Source organism: Pithys albifrons, chromosome 32, assembly GCF_047495875.1.
Source record: "Pithys albifrons albifrons isolate INPA30051 chromosome 32, PitAlb_v1, whole genome shotgun sequence".
NCBI lineage: Eukaryota > Metazoa > Chordata > Aves > Passeriformes > Thamnophilidae > Pithys > Pithys albifrons.
In genome coordinates this window covers 1676455-1695710 of record NC_092489.1, presented here as the reverse complement: position 1 = coordinate 1695710, position 19256 = coordinate 1676455, and the positions used below count along the sequence as shown (strand labels likewise).

The 19256-nt window shown below is 51.2% G+C and overlaps 2 protein-coding genes across 2 annotated transcripts in view; one reads left to right on the top strand and one right to left on the bottom strand.

The window, feature by feature from the left end:
• The window catches only part of LOC139684145 (uncharacterized), a 1342464-nt gene that overhangs the window by 5820 nt on the left and 1317388 nt on the right, over positions 1–19256 (top strand). The window lies entirely within an intron of this gene.
• The window catches only part of LOC139684146 (uncharacterized), an 800710-nt gene that overhangs the window by 103771 nt on the left and 677683 nt on the right, over positions 1–19256 (bottom strand). Inside the window, 2 exon segments of the mRNA XM_071579747.1 lie at positions 14235–14317; positions 14402–14860. Of these exon segments, the coding sequence (XP_071435848.1) occupies positions 14235–14317; positions 14402–14860 (542 nt within the window).

The window sequence follows — 19256 nt, the reverse complement described above, 5'->3', positions numbered from 1 at the left end:
AGAACTTTTCTAAACTCAGTAATTCCATAATTCCAATTCTTTGTGGCTCTGCCTGTCTGTGGGCCCCCCAACCCAACCCCATGCATATTCACATGGTTCATTTTGGTTTTTTCATTTTATTTGATCCATTTTCATCCCTTAATATCACCTGAAATTGGGATTAAAATAAAGAAATTGAACAAAGACATCCAAAATTCCACTATTCTCCTGGGAATTGGAGCAGGAAGTTGGGGTTCAAAGGGATATTCAGGAAGATTTCAGGGTTCTGTGTGGATTTGGGAGAGTTTTCCCCAAAACTGGAGGTCTCCAGACCGACTGACATTTCTCCATCATTTTGCAGTCCAATATCTGAGAGGGATTGATCTGTCAGCTCATAACACCTCAATCCCACCCCAAAATGGCTCCTTGTCAACTTGAAATGACTCAATCCCATCCCAAAATGGTTTAATGCGACTTAAACCCACTTAGAGGGAGTCAGCAGCAGGAGAAGTGGTGCTACAAACCCAGGGAGGATGGGATAAAATTGGGAGGGCTTGGATGCAAATTGGGAGGGTTGGGACGGGACTTGGAGGGGAATGGTTTGGGGATTGGGAGACAAGAGATGGGGTGTGTGGAAAAAGTGAGGGAGCTTCTGGGGTGTGCTCTTGTCCTGAGGGGGGTACTGTGAGGGAGTGTGGGGGACATGTGACATCAGCACTTGGAGTGAGGCCCCACAGGGAGGGACACAGGGAGCTCTTTTTGAGGGGATCCTGCTGCTTCACACCAGTTCAGGGGGCTTTAAATATCTTTTGAGGGTTTCCCTCCTCTTTTTATGGGTTGAGTTGGACCTCTTGCAATTTTGGGGGGATGAGATGACCCTATTGACAGAAAAATCCTGCTGTTTTCAACCAATTTTTAGGGGTTCTAAATGGCTCTTGGGAGTCCCCCCTCATTCTGGGGGCTGCAGGGACCCCCTGGCTCCACTGGGGGCTGAGGGGGCTTAAAATGCCCAGTTTTGAAGTGTTACAAGTGGCTTGTGTGGGGCCCAAGTTTGATGCACATCCCACCTGCAGGAGGGTGTCCCCCCTTCCTCCAGGCCTGCTGGGCTGGGGCTGGGACCCCTCCCCACACAAGGGGCACCCACAGTTCTTTCTGGAGGTTGAGGTTCCTCATGCACTGGGACCAGCCTAGGTGGTGTCACAGAATCCCAGAATGTGCTGAGTGGGAAGGGACCCCCAAGGATCATGGAGTCCAACCCTCAGCCCTGCACAGGCCCATCCCCAAGAGTCACACCCTGTGCCCCAGAGCATCATTGAAAGCCTCATCCTTGGGGCTGTGCCCACTGCCCTGGGGAGCCTGGTCAGTGCACACCACCCCCTGGGGGAAGAACCTCTTTGTAAGATCCAACCTAACCCTGCCCTGGCACAACAACAGGCGATTTCCTGGGTGCTGTCCCTGGTCCCCACAGAGCAGAGATCAGTGCCTGCCCCTCCTCTGTCCCTGCCAAGGAAGTTGTACCTGCAACGAGGTGTCCCCTCAGTCTCCTCTTGTGCTGCTGAACACACCAAGTGCCCTCAGCTGCTCCTCACACGCTGCCCCTGCAGGCCCTTGCCCATCTTGGTTGCCTCCTTTGCACACTTTCTATTGCTCAATCTCTTCCTTCTTTTGTGGTGCCCCAAAGTGCCCAATATTTCAGGTAAGGGAACTGCCAGGGCTGTGTGATGTGGGGCCTGAGGGTGCCCAGGGGCCACTGTGACACTGCAGGGCCTGCTGGAACCCAGGGGACATTGTGACACTGCAGGGCCTGCTGGAACCCAGGGGACACTGTGAAACGGCAGAACCGAGGGGACTTTGTGAGAGTCAGAGAATCACCAGCCCTGCCCAGCACTGGTCAGCAGCACAGAGGGTTAGTGGCCGCCCCTGGTGCCACAAAAGGAGCCTAATTGGGCCTCTGTGTGTCCAGCAGCAAAGGCAGACAGACACACAACCTTTAAGAAGAGGCAGCTGTAGCTGCACCTGAGTGTGCCCAACAGGGCAGAGAGACGGAGAGGCTGCACAGGAGGAGGCAGATGCAGCTGCTCCTGGTGACCCCACAAGGGGTGGTTGTAGGAAAGGGAGTTTTGAGGCTGGCAGATGTGAAGTTACATTTCCTGAACAGCAACCCTTGGAGATAAGCAAAGGATAGCTGATCTTCTGCCACTGGCAGGCCCAGGCACCAGAACACCACACACTGGTTGTGTTTGCATGTCTGTAGTCCTCTGTCTGCTCTCACCCTCCCAAACCCCCCATACCTGCTGGGTCTCTTTTCCATCTCTAAGGAGGTCAAAAGCCCTGATCCATCCCCCCATGCCTCCCCCATGTCTCAGAGGTCACCAGTTCCCCTGCCCCTGCCTTGAATACCAGTCCCTGAGTCCATATATTGTAACATGAGATTTCAATAAATGGCTTTGCTTGGTTTGAGCTTCTGATTGGCCTTGTGGTTCATTCCTGTGGGGACCCAGATCCAGCACGACAAATGGAGCCCAAACGTGGAGCCTTGGGAAAGATCCCCAATATTTAGAGATTTGCCTTAGTAACCCCAACAGGGCAGGAGAGACAGGAATGACATGAAGTCCCTGTCCTGGTGATGGGGAGCAGTCCAGCTTGGGAAAAAGGCATGATTGGTGCCTGTCTGCTGGACAGAAGGTGATCGACTCTGGAAATGGGAAGAATCTCAAAGGGGGAATAAACATGACTGAATTATCGTGAGTAAACAGCTCTGAAACAAAAAGATTCAGTAACATGATCAGTGTCTAAGCCAGCTTGTGAAGCCAGAGCCCTGAAACAGCTTGAAGGGACAGAGCTGAGCTAAAAGAAACCAGTACCCCATGAAAATAAAATTTATTTGTTTGTGAAGCCAGTGCCCTGAAACTGTTTGTGGCCAAAAACAGTTTGATGGGCCACAGTCTAAATAGTTACAAGAACTGAAGTCTCTCCTGCTTTGTGATTTGTTTTTGGTTTTTTCCTTTGTTTTTTTTTTTAGGTTTTTTTTTGTTTCTTTGGTTTTGGTTTGTTTTTTTGTTTTTTTTTTTTTTTTTTAAGATAATTCCCTGAAAGTCTTTTAAAAATGCACTGTATGTTGTTGGGGAGAAACATTATGGAGATGAGATCTAAGCTGTCTGTGGAGCAGTGGCACTTGCTCTGGATGATGAGGTGCTGCTTGAACAGCATGAGCTCCAACTAAATGACTCTCCTTTCCAACACTCCCTGCTGTGGGCACAGCTGCCCTCTGAATGTGCTGCTGCCAGTGATTGCAGCTGCCCAGCAAAGGATGCAGCAGGAGAAGCAGCTGCACCCCCCGTGCCGCTGTCACACGCAGCGTTCCTGCCCGGGGCAGAGAAAGGCGCAAAGAACAGCAGCCCCTGCCCTGCTCTTGCCGGACCCCCCTGCAGCCCTTCCCGCCTGGGGCACTGATGCCAATGGGTGGGATGGGGGCGGAGAGAAGCCGAGCCAGGCAGAGGCAGCGCCAGAGCCCGGCGCAGAGCAGAGCGGAGGATGCTGCGGGCGGGGCCGCCGTCGCCAGCTCCGGGGCCGGTGCCAGAGCCCGGGCCGGTGCCAGAGCCCGTGCCGGTGCCGGTGCCGGTGCCGGTGCCAGAGCCCGTGACGGTGCCAGAGCCAGTGCCGGTGCTGGTGCCAGAGCCTGTGCCAGTGGAGATGCCGGTGCCAGAGCCCGTGCCGGTGCCGGTGCCAGAGCTGATACCCGGCGGGAGAGCGCCCCGCTGCCCCTGCCCGCTCAGCCCCGACCCGGCCAGGAGAGCTCCGAGCAGCCGCCAGAGCGCAGAGGCGGAGATGGCTCCGACAGCAGCACGGACAGCCCCCCCAGCGCTGCCGCCGCAGCCCCAGCACCCAGCGCAGCACCGCCAGAAGCTGCAGGAACGGCCCGGCCCAGCCCGGCACAGCCGACAGGCACAGAAACCCATTGGCAGGAGCGGCCAGAGATGCCAAACTGGGACAGCCACAGATTCTGATCAATAGTAATGCTGTTGGGTTAACAACTGGTAATACCTTATTATGGATATTGATTTAACTCCTAATTAGTTAACTATGTCTTCACCTTTATCACGATGTAACAAAATATCATAACCCTTTCTAGTAAAAGGAGTAGTGGAAGCTGTTTCATGCCAAACCAAACTTTTTGCCTTTTCCAAATAGTATTAAAATTGAATATAAGGCTTACTCCTATTAAGAGAAGGGAAACAATAATGCCTTTAAGATAAAAGCTTTCAACAAGCTGCAAACATGTCACCTTTCTGTATCTCAGTTTCTAACGTATTTTGTAGCAGTCACGCTCTAAGACAGTGTCGTGCTGTAGGTTTATTATCCCAGTTATTTTTCAAATTTATTCATGATTTCATTTTATTCTGTAAAGTTATGTCATAGAAACACACAAGTCTGCACTTTTGTAAAGTATCATTATTGTTATTAAGATCAATGTTTTTATATCTGTAAAAGAGGAAGAAACAAAACTAAACCTAAATAAATGAAACAGACAAATGCAATTAAGGGAGAACAAGCATGAAATGATCTCACCCACGTCCCAGGCCAGGAACACCACAAGAACAGAACCAACCATCCAGGCTTCTCCCACACCCAGCTACCCGGAACAAGGAAAAAAAAAAACCTCCTCCTCTGTTACGTGGAAAACACGTGTGGAATACTTGTGATGTCTGCTTCCTTAGTTACAGCTAGTTACTGAGGAAGCCATGGGTCAAAAGCATTACATTCTCCACCCCTTATTCCACACTGGTCTTTCTACGCAGTTTTTGTATTCCTGCATTCGCTTATATTTCGCGCATATCTACATATATGTATAGTCCATATGCGGTCTTTTAAGGCAGATGTCTTGTCATCAGGGATCAACACCAGCATCAATTCAGCTTGGGTCCTCCGACTTTTGGTTAAAGTCACAGTTCTAAGTTCAGTACTGGTTTACAGATAGGGCTGCCTTATCGTTGGACATCATGGGATACCAGCATCAGCTTTGTCCGAGTCTCTCTCATCTCGTGTCTGGTTTTCTGCAAGGCACAACTCAAAGCACATAATTAGTTTTTCCCCAAGGCTAAATTGCCTTGGAGCACACACTGGATTTCGCCATTTTTGTCATTACCTACCAGGTGTTTCCGGACCCTTGGGCAAAAACAATCCCACAAATGGGTTTGTCTTGGCCCGAGGGAGGAGTAATCCAAACAGATTTCCTTAGCATGCCTCTTAGGTGAACTGCTGGAACTTTGTCTCCATCTACCGTGTGGAGGGATTCTGCTTGGGCAGGACCAGCTCGACTGATGGAGCCTCCAGTATTAACCAACCAGGTGGCCTTGGCTAAATGCTTATCCCAGTTTTTGAAAGTTCCTCCACCCAGTGCCTTCAGGGTTGTTTTTAATAGTCCATTGGACTTTTCAACTTTTTCAGCAGCAGGTGCATGATATGGAATGTGATATACCCATTCGATGCCATGCTCCTGTGCCCAGGCGGCCACTAGATTGTTCTTGAATATATCTAAGCCGGTATAATTTTTGGTGTGCAAATTATGCGTCAGGTGAAAAGTACTTTCTAAATTTTAAATTGCTTTCCAAACTTCTGATGCTTTAAAAGCTTTTTCTAACCATTGGAACACCTACTGCAAATAGCAATAATTGTTAAAAAGTTGAAATTCTGTTTAATACCTTTGTTCCTGAGCTTATTAGTGTTTTCCCTGTTAACAATTCCCTTCATGGTATGAATGAGTGTGTTGTTCGTTCCTTTTACTCCTACCTGCATTAACTATCAGTGTTTCAATGAGTTTCTCTATAATTGTTCTCTAGGGCTCCGAGGATTGGAAATAGAACTAGTAGGATTGTAAAGTAGGTGAGTGAAGCTAATTGGCAGATAATGATGAATGGATGTTCTACTGGCTGGCTGCCTACTCATGTAAGGATTAAGAGGTTGGATACTAAAGCTCAGAATATGAGTTGGGAGAGGGGCCGAAAGGTTATTGTTCGTTGTTTTGATTTGTGTAGGAAGGGAATTAGAAATAGGACGAGAACGGAGGCGGCGAGGGCTAGTACTCCCCCCAGTTTGTTAGGGATGGATCGTAGGATAGCGTATGCGAATAGGAAGTATCATTCAGGTTTGATGTGGGGAGGGGTGAGACTCCTGCAGTGGCAGCTGAGGTGACTTGGCTGGGAAGGGTCACACAAAGCTCTCTCCTCACTCTCTCCCTTCTCGGCCTGTTTTCCTCAAAGCTGCAGCACTTGCAAGTTACATTGGAGTGAGATGTAAATAATGGATAAAATCAGAATTTTAAAATGATCAACAGTTCTCTTATTGCAGCTCATCAATGGAACCTCCACACAATTGGTAAAACACATATTTAAGTTGTCAAGTACAAAAATGACACATTTTTATAGAATTTGTTAATCTTTGGCATTCAGTACTAGCAATTGTTTTAAGCTTTTGTTTGACCAAGTAATGATAATCCAACCAAGCAAGCAAATTCAAAGGTAGCCTTACTAACCTTTCTCTAAATTATTGATATCCATGACAGGAACCAAGACAATGGAAGTTTTACAGATGTAATAATTTTTGCTGAGTGTTCAAATAATCATGCCCTGTATTTTTATGGATCCACACCCAGCAAATATCCAATGATACCTCTCTTATTTGCCAGGCAAGAACAAGATAAAAAGGGGCAGTATTTGCTTGTATGTGTGTGAAAGAATTTTTGAACATTAAATGGAACATGAAGGAGAGATATGTCCACGTTTTAGAAAATTATATTCTTATCAAAGCAGCAACTCAAGAAACAAGGAAAAGTGTGAGGTGAAGACAAGCATAATTTCTCATTTCATAATTATAAGACACAGCAAGTAAATTCCTAAGGCTGTTTTGAGTGATTGCATGAATGGGGGCTGGCCTGGATGGATGTGTGTGAGTACAGGAATCATGTATGGATGTGACTCCTGAATGCACTTACCCCACTGACAGAGCCACAACTCCCCCATCTATGCACAGGGACCCACAGACAAGAGCACAAAGTTATTCATTTGCAGAAATTCTTAAATGACAAACAAAAAAGGAATCTTAAAAATAAGTAAAGCTATTTGTGTGATTAAGATTATTAATTTATAAGTCAATTTTAATAAAGTTTTTCAAGGTTATTTTAAATAAAGATTCATAAGAATAAATTCTGAATAAAAGAGTGATCATCCTAAATAAATACATAATTACAATAAATATGTGATAAAGCTTTGGATGGCTTGTTTAGCTTGAAACCCTAGTTGGAAAAGCATTTATTCTGGTATTAATGTCTCTGTTTGCATTTTTGTATTATGTTGTGTGTTCCTTTTTTATTGTCTTGTATCCAAGGTAGGATTTATTGTAATTTTGCACAAGTTTCAGTTTCTCAGTTATAAAACAGGAACGATTCGAAATACAGGAATGGGAGTTTTGGAGATGGCAGATGTGGAGTTAAATTTCCTGAACAGCAACCCTTGGAGATAAGCAAAGGACAGCTGATCTTCTGCCACTGGCAGGCCCAGGCACCAGAACACCACAGGCTGTTTGTGTTTGCATGTGTGTATTCTGTCTGCCCTCACCCTCCAACACCCCCCACCTGCTGGGTCTGTGTTCCATTTGCAAGGAGGTCAAAGCCCTGATCCATCCCCCATGGGGGAGGTTATCAGTAACCCTGCCCCTGCCTCAGTCTCTGCCTCTGAGCTCTGTATATTGTCATGTGAAACTCAATAAATTACCTCCCTTGGCTTGAACTGCAGATTGTCATTGTGGTTTGACTCAGGGGGAGCCTTATTCCTCAGGACAGCAGGGCACTTGCCCAGCCAGTTTACAACCCCTGTGCTGCTGCCCAAGAGTCCATGCACAGGGAACAAAGAGCATTGGGTGGTGTCGTGTCCATGGCTTGCCAAACAGCAACCAATTCAGCCAAGTGGCTGCTGCCTCCTTCCCCCTCACCCACCAACTGTGTGTGTGGGGCTGCACTGAGTGCTGCAGCTTTCCAGCATGGTCTGCCACAGCGAATCCCTGCCCTGCCCTCAGGAAACCATGCTGTTTGTTTCTGGGTGTCTGTGAGCTGATTGGAGGGCTTTCCCCACCCACCTATTTGGTAGCTGGGCATGTTGTGGGTCCCTTGGTCAGGCTCGGTGTGTCTTTGACTCACTAACTCTGCTGTTCTGACCCCTGTTCAAACTGAGTCTTCTTTTGCGTAACTTTGTGCAGTGGCTTAAGTGGCACTGCTAAACCAGGTACATGTGATCTCCAGCACCCAATAGAACCTAAAAAGTGCTGTACTCTTTTCTTATCTTCTGGAGTGGGCGAGGTCTGAATACTGGGTAAGGCTTTCTCTAGAATTTGTTCAATTCTCTGGGTCCATGTGATGCCCAAATATTTTACTTCTTGGACTGGACCCTGTATTTCAGTGGGATTCACTGCCCATCCACAGCACCTTAACAAGGCAAGGATGGCATCCAGTTGTTGTTGCACCTGATGGTGATCAGGTCCCTGTACCAGGATACCATCTGTGCCCTGAAGGATCTGTACCTGGGCAGGTGCAGTGCGTTGTGCTCCAGTGCAGTGTGTGGCTTGGGGACAAAAGGCAGGGCTGTGCTTGTAGCCCTGGGGCAGATGGGTGAAGGTGTCCTGGTTCCCACCCCATGGAAATGGGAATTGATCCTGTGCCCTGGATGGACCTGGAATTGTGACAAATGCATTGGCTGCATCAATAACAGTGTCCCCTGTCCCTGGATGTGCCTGGGGGTGGGGCACTGATGTTGCAGCTTCAGGAACAGCAGCACTTGTGGGGGGTGTCTGTTTGTTCACTGCCCTGGAATGTCCAGTCACCCACCAGCTGCCACCTGAGTCCTTCACAGCCCAGACAGGGCTGTGAACAGGAGAATGTCCATGACAGACACCACCTGCTTGGAACAAAGCATTAACAGTGCTTGAATTTCTCCATCTCCTCCCAGGATCTCACACTGTTTTATGTTTACAATTTCTGTAGCTGTGGGAATGTTTGGTTCTTGTTGTGTAAGTCCCACAGTGACAGCTCTGGCATGGAGCCACCACGTGGCACCATATTTCTGATATGTACCTCTGATTTCTAAGGATGTACCCCATAATATATGTATTTATATGATGTATTCACTGTTTGAAGCAATAACAGAATATCTGTGAGTGTCTCAGTGCCCAATTTGCATTTCCAATTTAGTCATTTTCTCAGTTACTGGTTGATCCCCCAGACCCCACCCCAGGGCAGGTTTTCTCTGTGTTTTGTCTGGATTGCTGTGTATTACAGTGACCTCCCCCCGTGTCCACAAGCACTCAGACCCCCTGTTTATTCCCATCACATCCCAGATGGTACACTGGGTGAAAGGGTGAGGGTCGTCTCTAAACTCACATCATTTTGGTGTGGGGGCTTGGTCTGTTCCCTGTTCAGTTTTTATGTGTCTCTCTGCCTCAGCTTCAGCTTTTTGTTTAATTTCTGATGTAACCAACAGGCACCTGCCCATTCATCAGGTGTGACTGAGCCACTCTTTGGATCATGGATGGGGAGTTTGCACAAATTCTTCTCAGTATTTCAACACTCCCATGGGGTCTTTGGCTTCCCACAGTTCAAACTTAATGCCTGTAGAAGTTTGTAGTTTATCCCACAGTGCACTCCACAGGTTCTGTGTCCACCCTGGTGGCTCCACTGGAGGAGCCACTGCCCGAGGCTCTTTTGAAAGAACATCTCTACACTACAAACATAACACAACAACAAACTATTCTACACAGACAAAACACACAGAATATCAGAACACTTTCAACAAAAATAACACTTCATAACACACTTCACTCGATATCGTCCTGTGACACCACACACACAAAGGACTGAGGGGTTTTTGCTGACTGTGCTAACACAGCATTGACTGCAAAGGGACTCAGGTTACACCTACAAAGTCTACACTGTGCAATAACAAAAAATAAAAGGTATGGCACTGTCTCCACAGCAGATACAAGAAAAACACTGATATGAGTTGTGGCCGCGCACATACTGAGAACAGCATCTCTTCGTGCAGCTCCGCATCCACTGACCGAGCCCTGTCTGTGTTCCCTGGGGAACAGTGTCTGTCAGTCCAGCTGTGCCCTGCACTGACTGAGCCCTGGGTTTTCTGCCCTAGGGAACAGTGTCTGTCAGTCCAGCTGTGCCCTGCAGTGACTTAGCCCTGGGTTTTATGCCCTGGGGAACAGTGTCTGTCAGTCCAGCTGTGCCCTGCACTGACTTAGCCCTGTCTGTGTTCCCTGGGGAACAGTGTCTGTCAGTCCAGCTGTGCCCTGCACTGACTGAGCCCTGGGTTTTATGCCCTGGGGAACAGTGTCTGTCAGTCCAGCTGTGCCCTGCACTGACTTAGCCCTGGGTTTTATGCCCTGGGTAACAGTGTCTGTCAGTCCAGCTGTGCCCTGCACTGACTTAACCCTCTTCATCTCTGTGTCAGTTTTTGTGATCTCAGAATCACACCCTCATTGCCGATTTTCTGTTAGAGGTTCAGGAGGATTCCCACGCTGTATTTAGGCATGATGAGGTGCTATTTTGGTCTGTGACTGGCCTTGATGCCTCTGAGAGTCTGTTCTTCTCTTGCAAAGTGATGGAAAACAAGAACTGATAATGAGGGATTTCAGAGATGAAGGAGAAGCATCTTGTGTACACTGAGACTGTTTTGCAGCCTGGCTGCTTGTTGACAGCCACTCAAGGATGAGTCAAAGAGAAAAGGGTGTGGAAGATGATGAAAATTCCTGACCAATTGAGAAAGGGAGACCCTTGATATACACTGTGGAAGCCAAGGGGGTTCCCAGTTACATAATGGGGGGAGGGACTGGCGGCCTCTCTCTGGGCTGTGCTGGCCACAGACACCCAGACAGATGTCCCAGAGCGAGTGTATCCAAACAGACAGTCCCTGCTCCAGGAGGAGGTGTGTGCTGGCAGCGAGGACAGCGGTGCCTCCCGCGGGGACGCTGCTGAATGTGTTGAGCCACCCAAGGTCAAGGATGCAGCAGCTGCTCAGACTGGGGATCCTGAGCACACTGGAGTCAGGACAGGATCTGTGTGAGATGTAAAGGAACTGCGTGAGTGGTGAGCGAGTGAGTGGGAGTTGTCTTGGGGCTTGTGTTTTGTACCCTCTTCTCAGGTTTTCTTCTTTCCTTTGCTATTTCACTGTAATAAATGCAGTTTATTCATATTTTAAATGGTGTCATAGTTTCAGCTCAGAATCATTCTGAACCCTCCCTAGAACAAATATCCTGAGAAACATCGAGATCAACCACAAGAACTGCTAAACACAAAGACTTAGCCAATAATTAGTCCAAACAATGATCATTCTGTCCCTGAAAAGAGTTCCAGAAGTTTCCTCTCTCTGCTCTCTCCACTATGGGGTTCTGGGGGTCTCCCCTGTCCAGAATGGGAATCTCACTTAGAGATGCCAAAGGTGTTGGGGGCCCCTGGAATAATTTCTGCCCTGACTCTGCTTCAGGGTGCCATTCCCAGAGATTCCCCCTCTCTGGGTTCTCCACTTTTTTGTCTCAGGGGTCACCCCTGTGCAGGCTCCCCCTTTTAAAGGCCCCCGTTTCAGGGTCCTGGGAGTTCTGAGGCTCTCCCTTTTCCACACTCCCCTGTCTCCAGGCTGCTGGGGGGCCTCCAGCTCAGCTTTCACCCCTCTGCCCTCCCCATCTCTAGAACCTGAGATTAGCTCAGTGGGTTAAAACTTGGTTGGAATAATGCCAAGGTCATGAGTTCAATCCCCTGTGTGGGCCATTGACTTAAGAGTTGGACTCGATCCTTGTGGGTCCCTTCCAACTCAGAACAGTCTGTCTGTCTGTGAAGTCTGTCTGTGAAGTCACCAGGCACCTGGTGTCCATCAAAAGCTCCAAAACACTGAGATTCTGGCAAAAAACCTTCACAAATATCAAAACAAAAAAACATCAAGTTTCAGCTACAACCCACTTCAAAATATGAAGATTAACCCAAAAAAATCTCTCTGAGGAATTCCCCTTTTCTGCTATTTCCGTTTCAGTGTTCTGGTTTCCACCCTGTCTGGGCGGCCAGAGGACTCACCTGTATTGGGATTGGTGGGTACTATTTCTCTCTCAGCCTTAGGTGTAAACTTGGGGCACAGGGTGTGACTCTTGGGGATGGGCCTGTGCAGGGCTGAGGGTTGGACTCCATGATCCTTGGGGGTCCCTTCCCACTCAGCACATTCTGGGGTTCTGTGACACCAGCTGGGCTGGTCCCAGTGCATGAGGAGCCTCATCCCGCAAAAGAACTGTGGGTGCCCCCTGTGTGGGGAGGGGTCCCAGCCCCACCCCAGCCGACCTGGAGGAAGGGGGGACACCCTCCTGCAGGTGGGATGTGCATCAAACTTGGGCCTTCCACAAGCCTCTTGTAACACCTCAAAACTGCACATTAACAGCCTCCCAGCCCTCAGTGGAGCCAGGGGGTCCCTGCAACCCCCAGAATGAGGAAGGGACTCCCAAGAGCCATTTAGACTCCCTAAAAATTGGTTGAAAACAGCAGGATTTTTCTGTCAATAGGGTCATCTCATCCACCCAAAATGGAAGAGGTTCAACTCAGCCCATAAAAAAGAGCAGGGAGACCCTCAAAAGATATTTAAAGTCCCCTGAACTGGTGGGAACCAGCAGGATCCCCTCAAAAAGAGCTCCCTGTGTCCCTTCCTGTGGGGCCCCACTCAAAATTCTGATGTCACATGTCCCCTACACTCCCTCACAGTACCCCCCTCAGGACAGGAGGGCACCCCAAAAGCTCCCTCAGTTTTTCCACACACCCCATCTCTTCTCTCCCAATCCCCAACCCATCCCCCTCCAAGTCCCATCCCAACCCTCCCAGTTTCCATCCAAGCCCTCCCAATTTTATCCCATCCTCCCTGGGTTTGTAGCACCCCTTCTCCTGCTTCTGACTCCCCCTAAGTGGGTTCAAGTTGCATTAAACCATTTTGGGATGGGATTGAGTCATTTCAAGGTGGCATGGAGCCATTTTGGGGTGGGATTGAGGTGTTATGAGCTGACAGATCAATTCCTCTCAGATATTGGACTGCAAAATGATGGAGAAATGTCAGTCGGTCTGGACACCTCCAATTTTGGGGAAAACTCTCCCAAATCCCCACAGAACCCTGAAATCTTCCTGAATATCCCTTTGAATCCCAAATTCCTGCTCCAATTCCCAGGAGAATGATGGAAGTTTAGATGCCTTTGTTCAATTTCTTTATTTTAATCCCATTTTTTTGGTGATTTTAAGGGATGAAGATGGATCAAATATAATTAAAAAAAAACAAAAAATCAATCCTGTGAATGTGCATGGGGTTGGGTTGGGTGGCCCATAGAGAGGCAGAGCCACAGAGAATTGGAATTATGGAATTATTGAGTTTAGAAAAGTTCTGAAACACCACTCAGGATTCCTTGAGGCCACAAGATAAACTAAGGGTATGGAGCAGGGGAGATTTTTAGGGTCAAAAGTCAGCAAGTCCCCCTTCCCAATGAATTTCCCACTTCAGTCCGTGTCCCCATATGTGATAGCTTTGACATGGCAAAATGCCAAGAACTCATTTCAGAGGCAAAGTCTCCTCTTCTGTCCCCCAAAAACCAAAACACAGGACATAGTTCAGCAGAACAAGGTATATTAAACAGAAAATAAAATAGAAACCAAATCAAATACAAACTACAGATTAAGAATAAAAGGTAGCAAGAACAAACTGGAAGTAAATTTCAACTTCCCCAGTATCTTGGTCTCCCCCCAGGAGCTCTGCAATGCCAACAAACTCCTGGTTCATCTGGCAAGAAGAGGAAGAAGGAAAATCCCTCCTCCCTCTCTTCTTCTATCTGAGATGATGTCAGAATATGGGATGCAATAGAGTTGGCCAACAGGAGTCAGCTGGGCTGACACAGCTCGAATCAGCTGATTGTCCAAGGCCTTGCTCTAAAAACTAAAGCCTAAATCTGGGCCTAACTAAAGCCATGACACCATGGATGTTCCTCCCCCGGGTTAATTCAAGTGCCCACGGAGAACCAGGAGGACATGAAGACCACCAGCCAGGGGTCTTCCTAATGTGAGTCACAAGGAATGTGGGTGATAGAGATGGAGCAGCAGATGAAGCTTTTCCCACAGTCGGGGCACTGGTGGGGCTTCCCTCACTGGTGGGTCCGTTGGTGTTTGGTCAAATGACAGCTCTGGATGAAGCTCTTCCCACACTCATCACACTCATAAGGCCTCTCTCCACTGTGGATACGCCGGTGGATGATGAAGTCAGATTTATGTTTGAATCTCTTCCCGCAGTCGGTGCAGTGGAAGGGCCTCTAGTCCGTGTGTGTGCGCTGATGTTTGAGGAGATGTGAGCTGGTCTGAAACCTCTTCCCACACTCAGAACACTCAAACGGCCTCTCCCCAGTGTGGTTCATCCGGTGGGTGATGAGCTCAGAGTTACGAATGAAAGTCTTTCCACAGTCCCAACATTTGTGAGGTCTGTCCCCAGTGTGGAGCCTCCGGTGGGTGATGAGGCTGGAGCTCTGGCTGAATCTCTTCCCGCAGTCGGTGCAGCAGAAGGGCCTCTCCCCCGTGTGTGTGCGCTGATGTACGAGGAGATTGGAGATGGTCCGACACCTCTGCCCACACTGGGAACACTCATAGGGACGTTCCCCAGTGTGGATCATCTGGTGCCTGATCAGGTGGGAGCTCTGACTGAAGCCCTTCCCACATTCCCTACACGTGTAGGGCCATTCCCCAGTGTGGATGTGCTGGTGGTGAATCAGGTGGGAGCTCTTGCTGAATCCCTTCCCACATTCCAAGCACTTGTAGCGCTTCTCCCTGCTCTGAAGCTGCTGCTGCACCCCCAGCTCAGAGCTCTGGTTGAAGCTCTGGCCATCTTTCCCACACTGGGTGGCTCTATCCTGATCGGAGGACCCAAAACTCGGTTGAGAGCTTCTCCTCCTGCGGGATCTCCGTGGCTTTTTCTCCTTGGTGTCTTCCTGCTCTGTGGAGCTGTTCAAGGTGGCCTCTGCCACAAGGTTCTGCTGGGGGGATTTGTCCTCCGTGCTCCCAATGCTCAGCTCGGGGCCTGGGGCAGGAAGGAACAAGGACACTCAGGGCATTTGCCTCCGGCCCACAGGGAAGGCCAAGGACATCCCCCCAAACCCGGCCCCGGCAGGACGGCGTCGGCAGCGGGGCTGTCCTGCAGCCGGGGCCATGCTGGGCTGGAAGATGCAGCACAAGAGAGGGGCAAAGGGGCACTGACTTCCTCCTCACCTGCCTGGGGGTCCCGGGGCATCTTCCTCTTCCTCGCAGCCTCCTCTGCCATTCCGACACACCTTCAGAAGGATAACTCCTGGTTTTTAGGGAAAACAAGCTGTGAGTGCCTTTGGTTTGGTTTCCCAAGTCCCTCTCTAAAAGTTACTCGGCATCTTGTGTCCAGAAAAACCTCCAAAACACCAAGATTTATCTCAAGAAAACCCGCCCAGGAGCTTCTCCTCTCTGACCTCCCCCTTTTGGCATTCTGAGTGTCCCCCCTGTCTGGGCTGCTGGGGGTCTCCTGTGTATTGGGGGTCCTCCCTCTCCAGGGTCTCCGCCCTCTCCAGGCTACCAGGGCCCCACAACCCCCTGCCCGGCCATTCCCGGATTACCAGCCCTCACATCCCCCTTTCTTTGACTCCAGGACCGCCCTCACCTCCTTTTCCCTCTCATCCTGCCTTTCCCAGACTTCACAATCCCTTTGCCTTTCTTCTGCCACCTCCTCAACCCCCTTATTCTGGGCACAGTGACCACCTCCACCCCCCAACCACCTCTCCCCACTCCTAGTCCTACCCTTCCTTACCTTGGACCCATCCTGATCATCCATTCCAAGGCACTCGGATGTCCCTGCCCCCCCTTATCCTACACCAACACACCCCTGCATCCCCTTTCTTGGCCATCCCACCTCTTCCAGTCCCCACACGCCTTTTGCCTTGACTCTGGGACCCCCAGTGCCCCCACTCCTCCATTTCCCAGACCACAGATCCTTTTTAGAACACTGGGAGACACCTTGAACCCCTCTTTTCTGTCCATTCTGGGTTTTCCTACATCATAACCCACCTTTCCTTAACATCGAGGTCCCCTGCACCCCACTTTCCTGGGCACAGTGGACCCCTGGGCTTTCCATCCCACTTTTCTGAGCAATTACATCCCTTCTCTTGGCCATGGGATTCCCTGAAAACCCCCTGCCCCAGCTCTGTGTCCCCCCTGCACCCCCAACATTCAGCTCAAAACACCAAGATTCAACCCCTAAATAGGGACACCAGAGGGGATTTGGGGCCCCCACAGTCCCTCATCCCCTGACTCTCTCCTTGGGGTGCTGGTTCCCAAGGGCCACCCTCTCCAGGATGCTGGGTGTCCTGAGGGTGCCCCCTCTCTGGCCTGTCCATTTTGGGATCCAGGGGGGGTCCCTGAGCACCCTGAGCAGAGAGTCAGGGCAGAAAGGACCCCTGGGACCCTCGGCATTCCTTGCAGGGATCATGGAGAGGGGAGTATGAAAGAAACTCAGCGGGTTCAGATCACAGAGTGGTGGACATCTCAAATTCCCGGGATATCCAGCAGCCTGGAAAAGGCAGAATCCCAGAGAGGGGACCCCAAAATACAAGGCACCCCCAACAGCCTGGACAGGGAGGATCCCCAGATACCAAAGCAGAGAGAACACAGGGAGCAAATTTCTGGGAGGGCTTTTTTAGATGTGAATCTTGGTGCTTTGAATTTCTTTTTCCTTAATCTCCATATTTTGGGGTTTTTTTGCCCACTCTTGATGGTTTGGGGTTTTAGGGGATCTGTGCCAGGCGCCTCCATTTGGAGGCATGGGAAGATCCCAGGATTTTCCAGCACCCAGGGATGCTCCCCAAGCAAAGCCCCCTTTGGGGGTGACTCAATTTGTTCCCAGCACTGTGGTTGCCCCTCATTCGCTCACACCATTCCCTTTTTCAAGAGCATCATCCCCAATTTCCTCCTTTCAGCTTCCAGGAAAAAAACCCATCAAAATAATCCGATTTTCCTGCTTTTTCGGGCTGTCCACGTGTCTCCCTTAGCTTCAGTTCTCTCTGTTTTAACTGTCCCTTCAAGGAGGTTTGGGGGGGGTCAGGGAAAAGGGTTTATGGGAAGGGTTTGGGAGTATCTGGGCTGGTCTAGAAGCAGTTGGAGGGTTCTGGGTTGTCTGGAAGGTCTGGAAGGCATTTAGGGGAATTCTGGTGTAGTTTTCAGCATCTGGAATGGGAATTTAGGGAGGTCCTGGACTGGTTTGAGAGTATCTGGGAGAGGCCTTGGAGGTTCTGGTGTTGTTTGGGAGGCCTGGAGACATTTGAGGTGGTCTGGGAGGGGGTTTGGAGGGAGGGTGATGGAATTTGGAAAGGTCTGGGGGGGGGAGTGGGTGGTCTTGGGGTGGTTTGCAGGGTCTGGATGAAAGTTTGGGGGGGTCTCTGGGAGGTTCTGTGCGGTGTTTAGGGGGGTCTGGGGAGGTTTGGAGGACTCTGGGGGAGTCTTGCGGGGCTGGGGGGGGGACTCTGGGGCGTTTTGAGGGGCTCTGGCAGGTCCAGGAGGTGATTTGGGGAACCCTGCAATTTTAAGCGTGGGGTTTCGGGATCTCAAGATGGTTTGTTTTTTTTTCTTTGGGGGGGTGGGGGAGGATGTGGGATGGACCTGACGGACCCGACGGCAGTCCCGGGATGGGGGAGGGGCTTACCCGGCTTCTCCACCTTCACTCTCACTGCCAACAGGGCACCGGTGAGTCCCAGGGAAGGGTAGGGGGTGGGTGCATAATGTGGGACCCCCAAAACCCGCCCTGAGTCCCCCAAAGCCCCCCAAACTTGCCGATCTCCCCTCGCCTCTCCCCGCAGCCGTCCCGAGTCCCGCCCTCCGTCTCCACCACCTCTAATCTTGTGCCCCTAAATACCTCCAAAACACCAAACTTCAGCCCAAAACAACCCTCCCAGCAGTTCCTCTTTTCTGAACTCTCCACGATAGGGTTATTGGGGTCCATCTGACTGCACTGCTGGGGGTCCCACTTGTATTGCGGATCCCATCCCACCCTCTCCGGGCTGCTGGAGATCCCGGGAATCCCACGGCTCCATCCTCTCTCGGCTCTCGCCTTCTCCAGGCTCTTGGGGGTCCCACCTCCCCCCTGCATTGCTGCTCCCCCCTCCTCTCCACACTGCCGGGACTTCTCCCTCTCCGGGACCCCCGTTTAAGGTGCGCGGAGCTCCCTCTGTGCTCCCGCCCCCCAATTCCACCATTCCGGGGCTTCCCCAGCTCCGCTATCGCCCTTCTCCGCTCTCCCCACTCCGCGGGTCCCTCCCGGACCACCCGAGGGGCCCAAAAACCGTTCTCCCCGCCCCAACCGACCTTCCGACCGAGCGCCGACCACGCGCTGCTTTGTTCTCTCTCTATCCCCTGTCCCGGCTCCTCCCCCTGCTCTGTCCCTCCTCTCCTGCCGCATCTCCGCCCCCACAGTCCCGCCCCTTCCAGCCCGTTTCCTCCTCCCCCCCAGACCCAGCGCCCCGCCCCGGGCCCCCCTTGCCCGCAGCCCCACCGACCCCCGCGGGAGGAGCAGGGATGGAGCTGGAGCAGCTCGGGATGGGGCAGCGCTGGGCTCTTGGCCGCTCCCGCCCGCACTCGGCCCCCGTCGCAGCCGCCACGGCCAGGACAGCGCGGAGGGGTCCGGCCTCGGCGCCCCCACCTTCCCGTAACCCAAACTGCCGTCCTGGGGGGCGCTGGGGGCGAGGGGGGGCGCAGGTGGGCTCGGGGTGGGGAGCGCGGGGCGCTGCGGGTCTGCCTGGCAACTGCGGAGTCATCAGCGCCGCGCGCTCTGATTGGCTGGAAAATGATTCTGGGCCTTCTCTGGCTGATTTTTCCCCCCAGACACCCCCGGGAACGGCACTGGGGAGAACTGGCAAGCTTTACTGGGAACACTGGGAGCAGCCCGTTGGGGGCAGAGGGACAGCAGGAGAGGGGGCGACACGCGACGCCCGGTGACCCCCTCCTCTTGTGGTACAGGGAGAAGCCCCAGCTCAGGAGGACAAACCCTGACACAGAGGCCCGACCCCCAGCAGCGTCTTGGGGGGCGTCCAGCGGCAGGTCCGGGCAGGGCCGGGGGGAAAGGAGCCCCTTAAACCTCCCGTAGCCCGTCCGGGACCTCCCCCAAACCTCCTCCCAGTCACACCAGCCCACCCAGGATCACCTGGAACTCCCAACC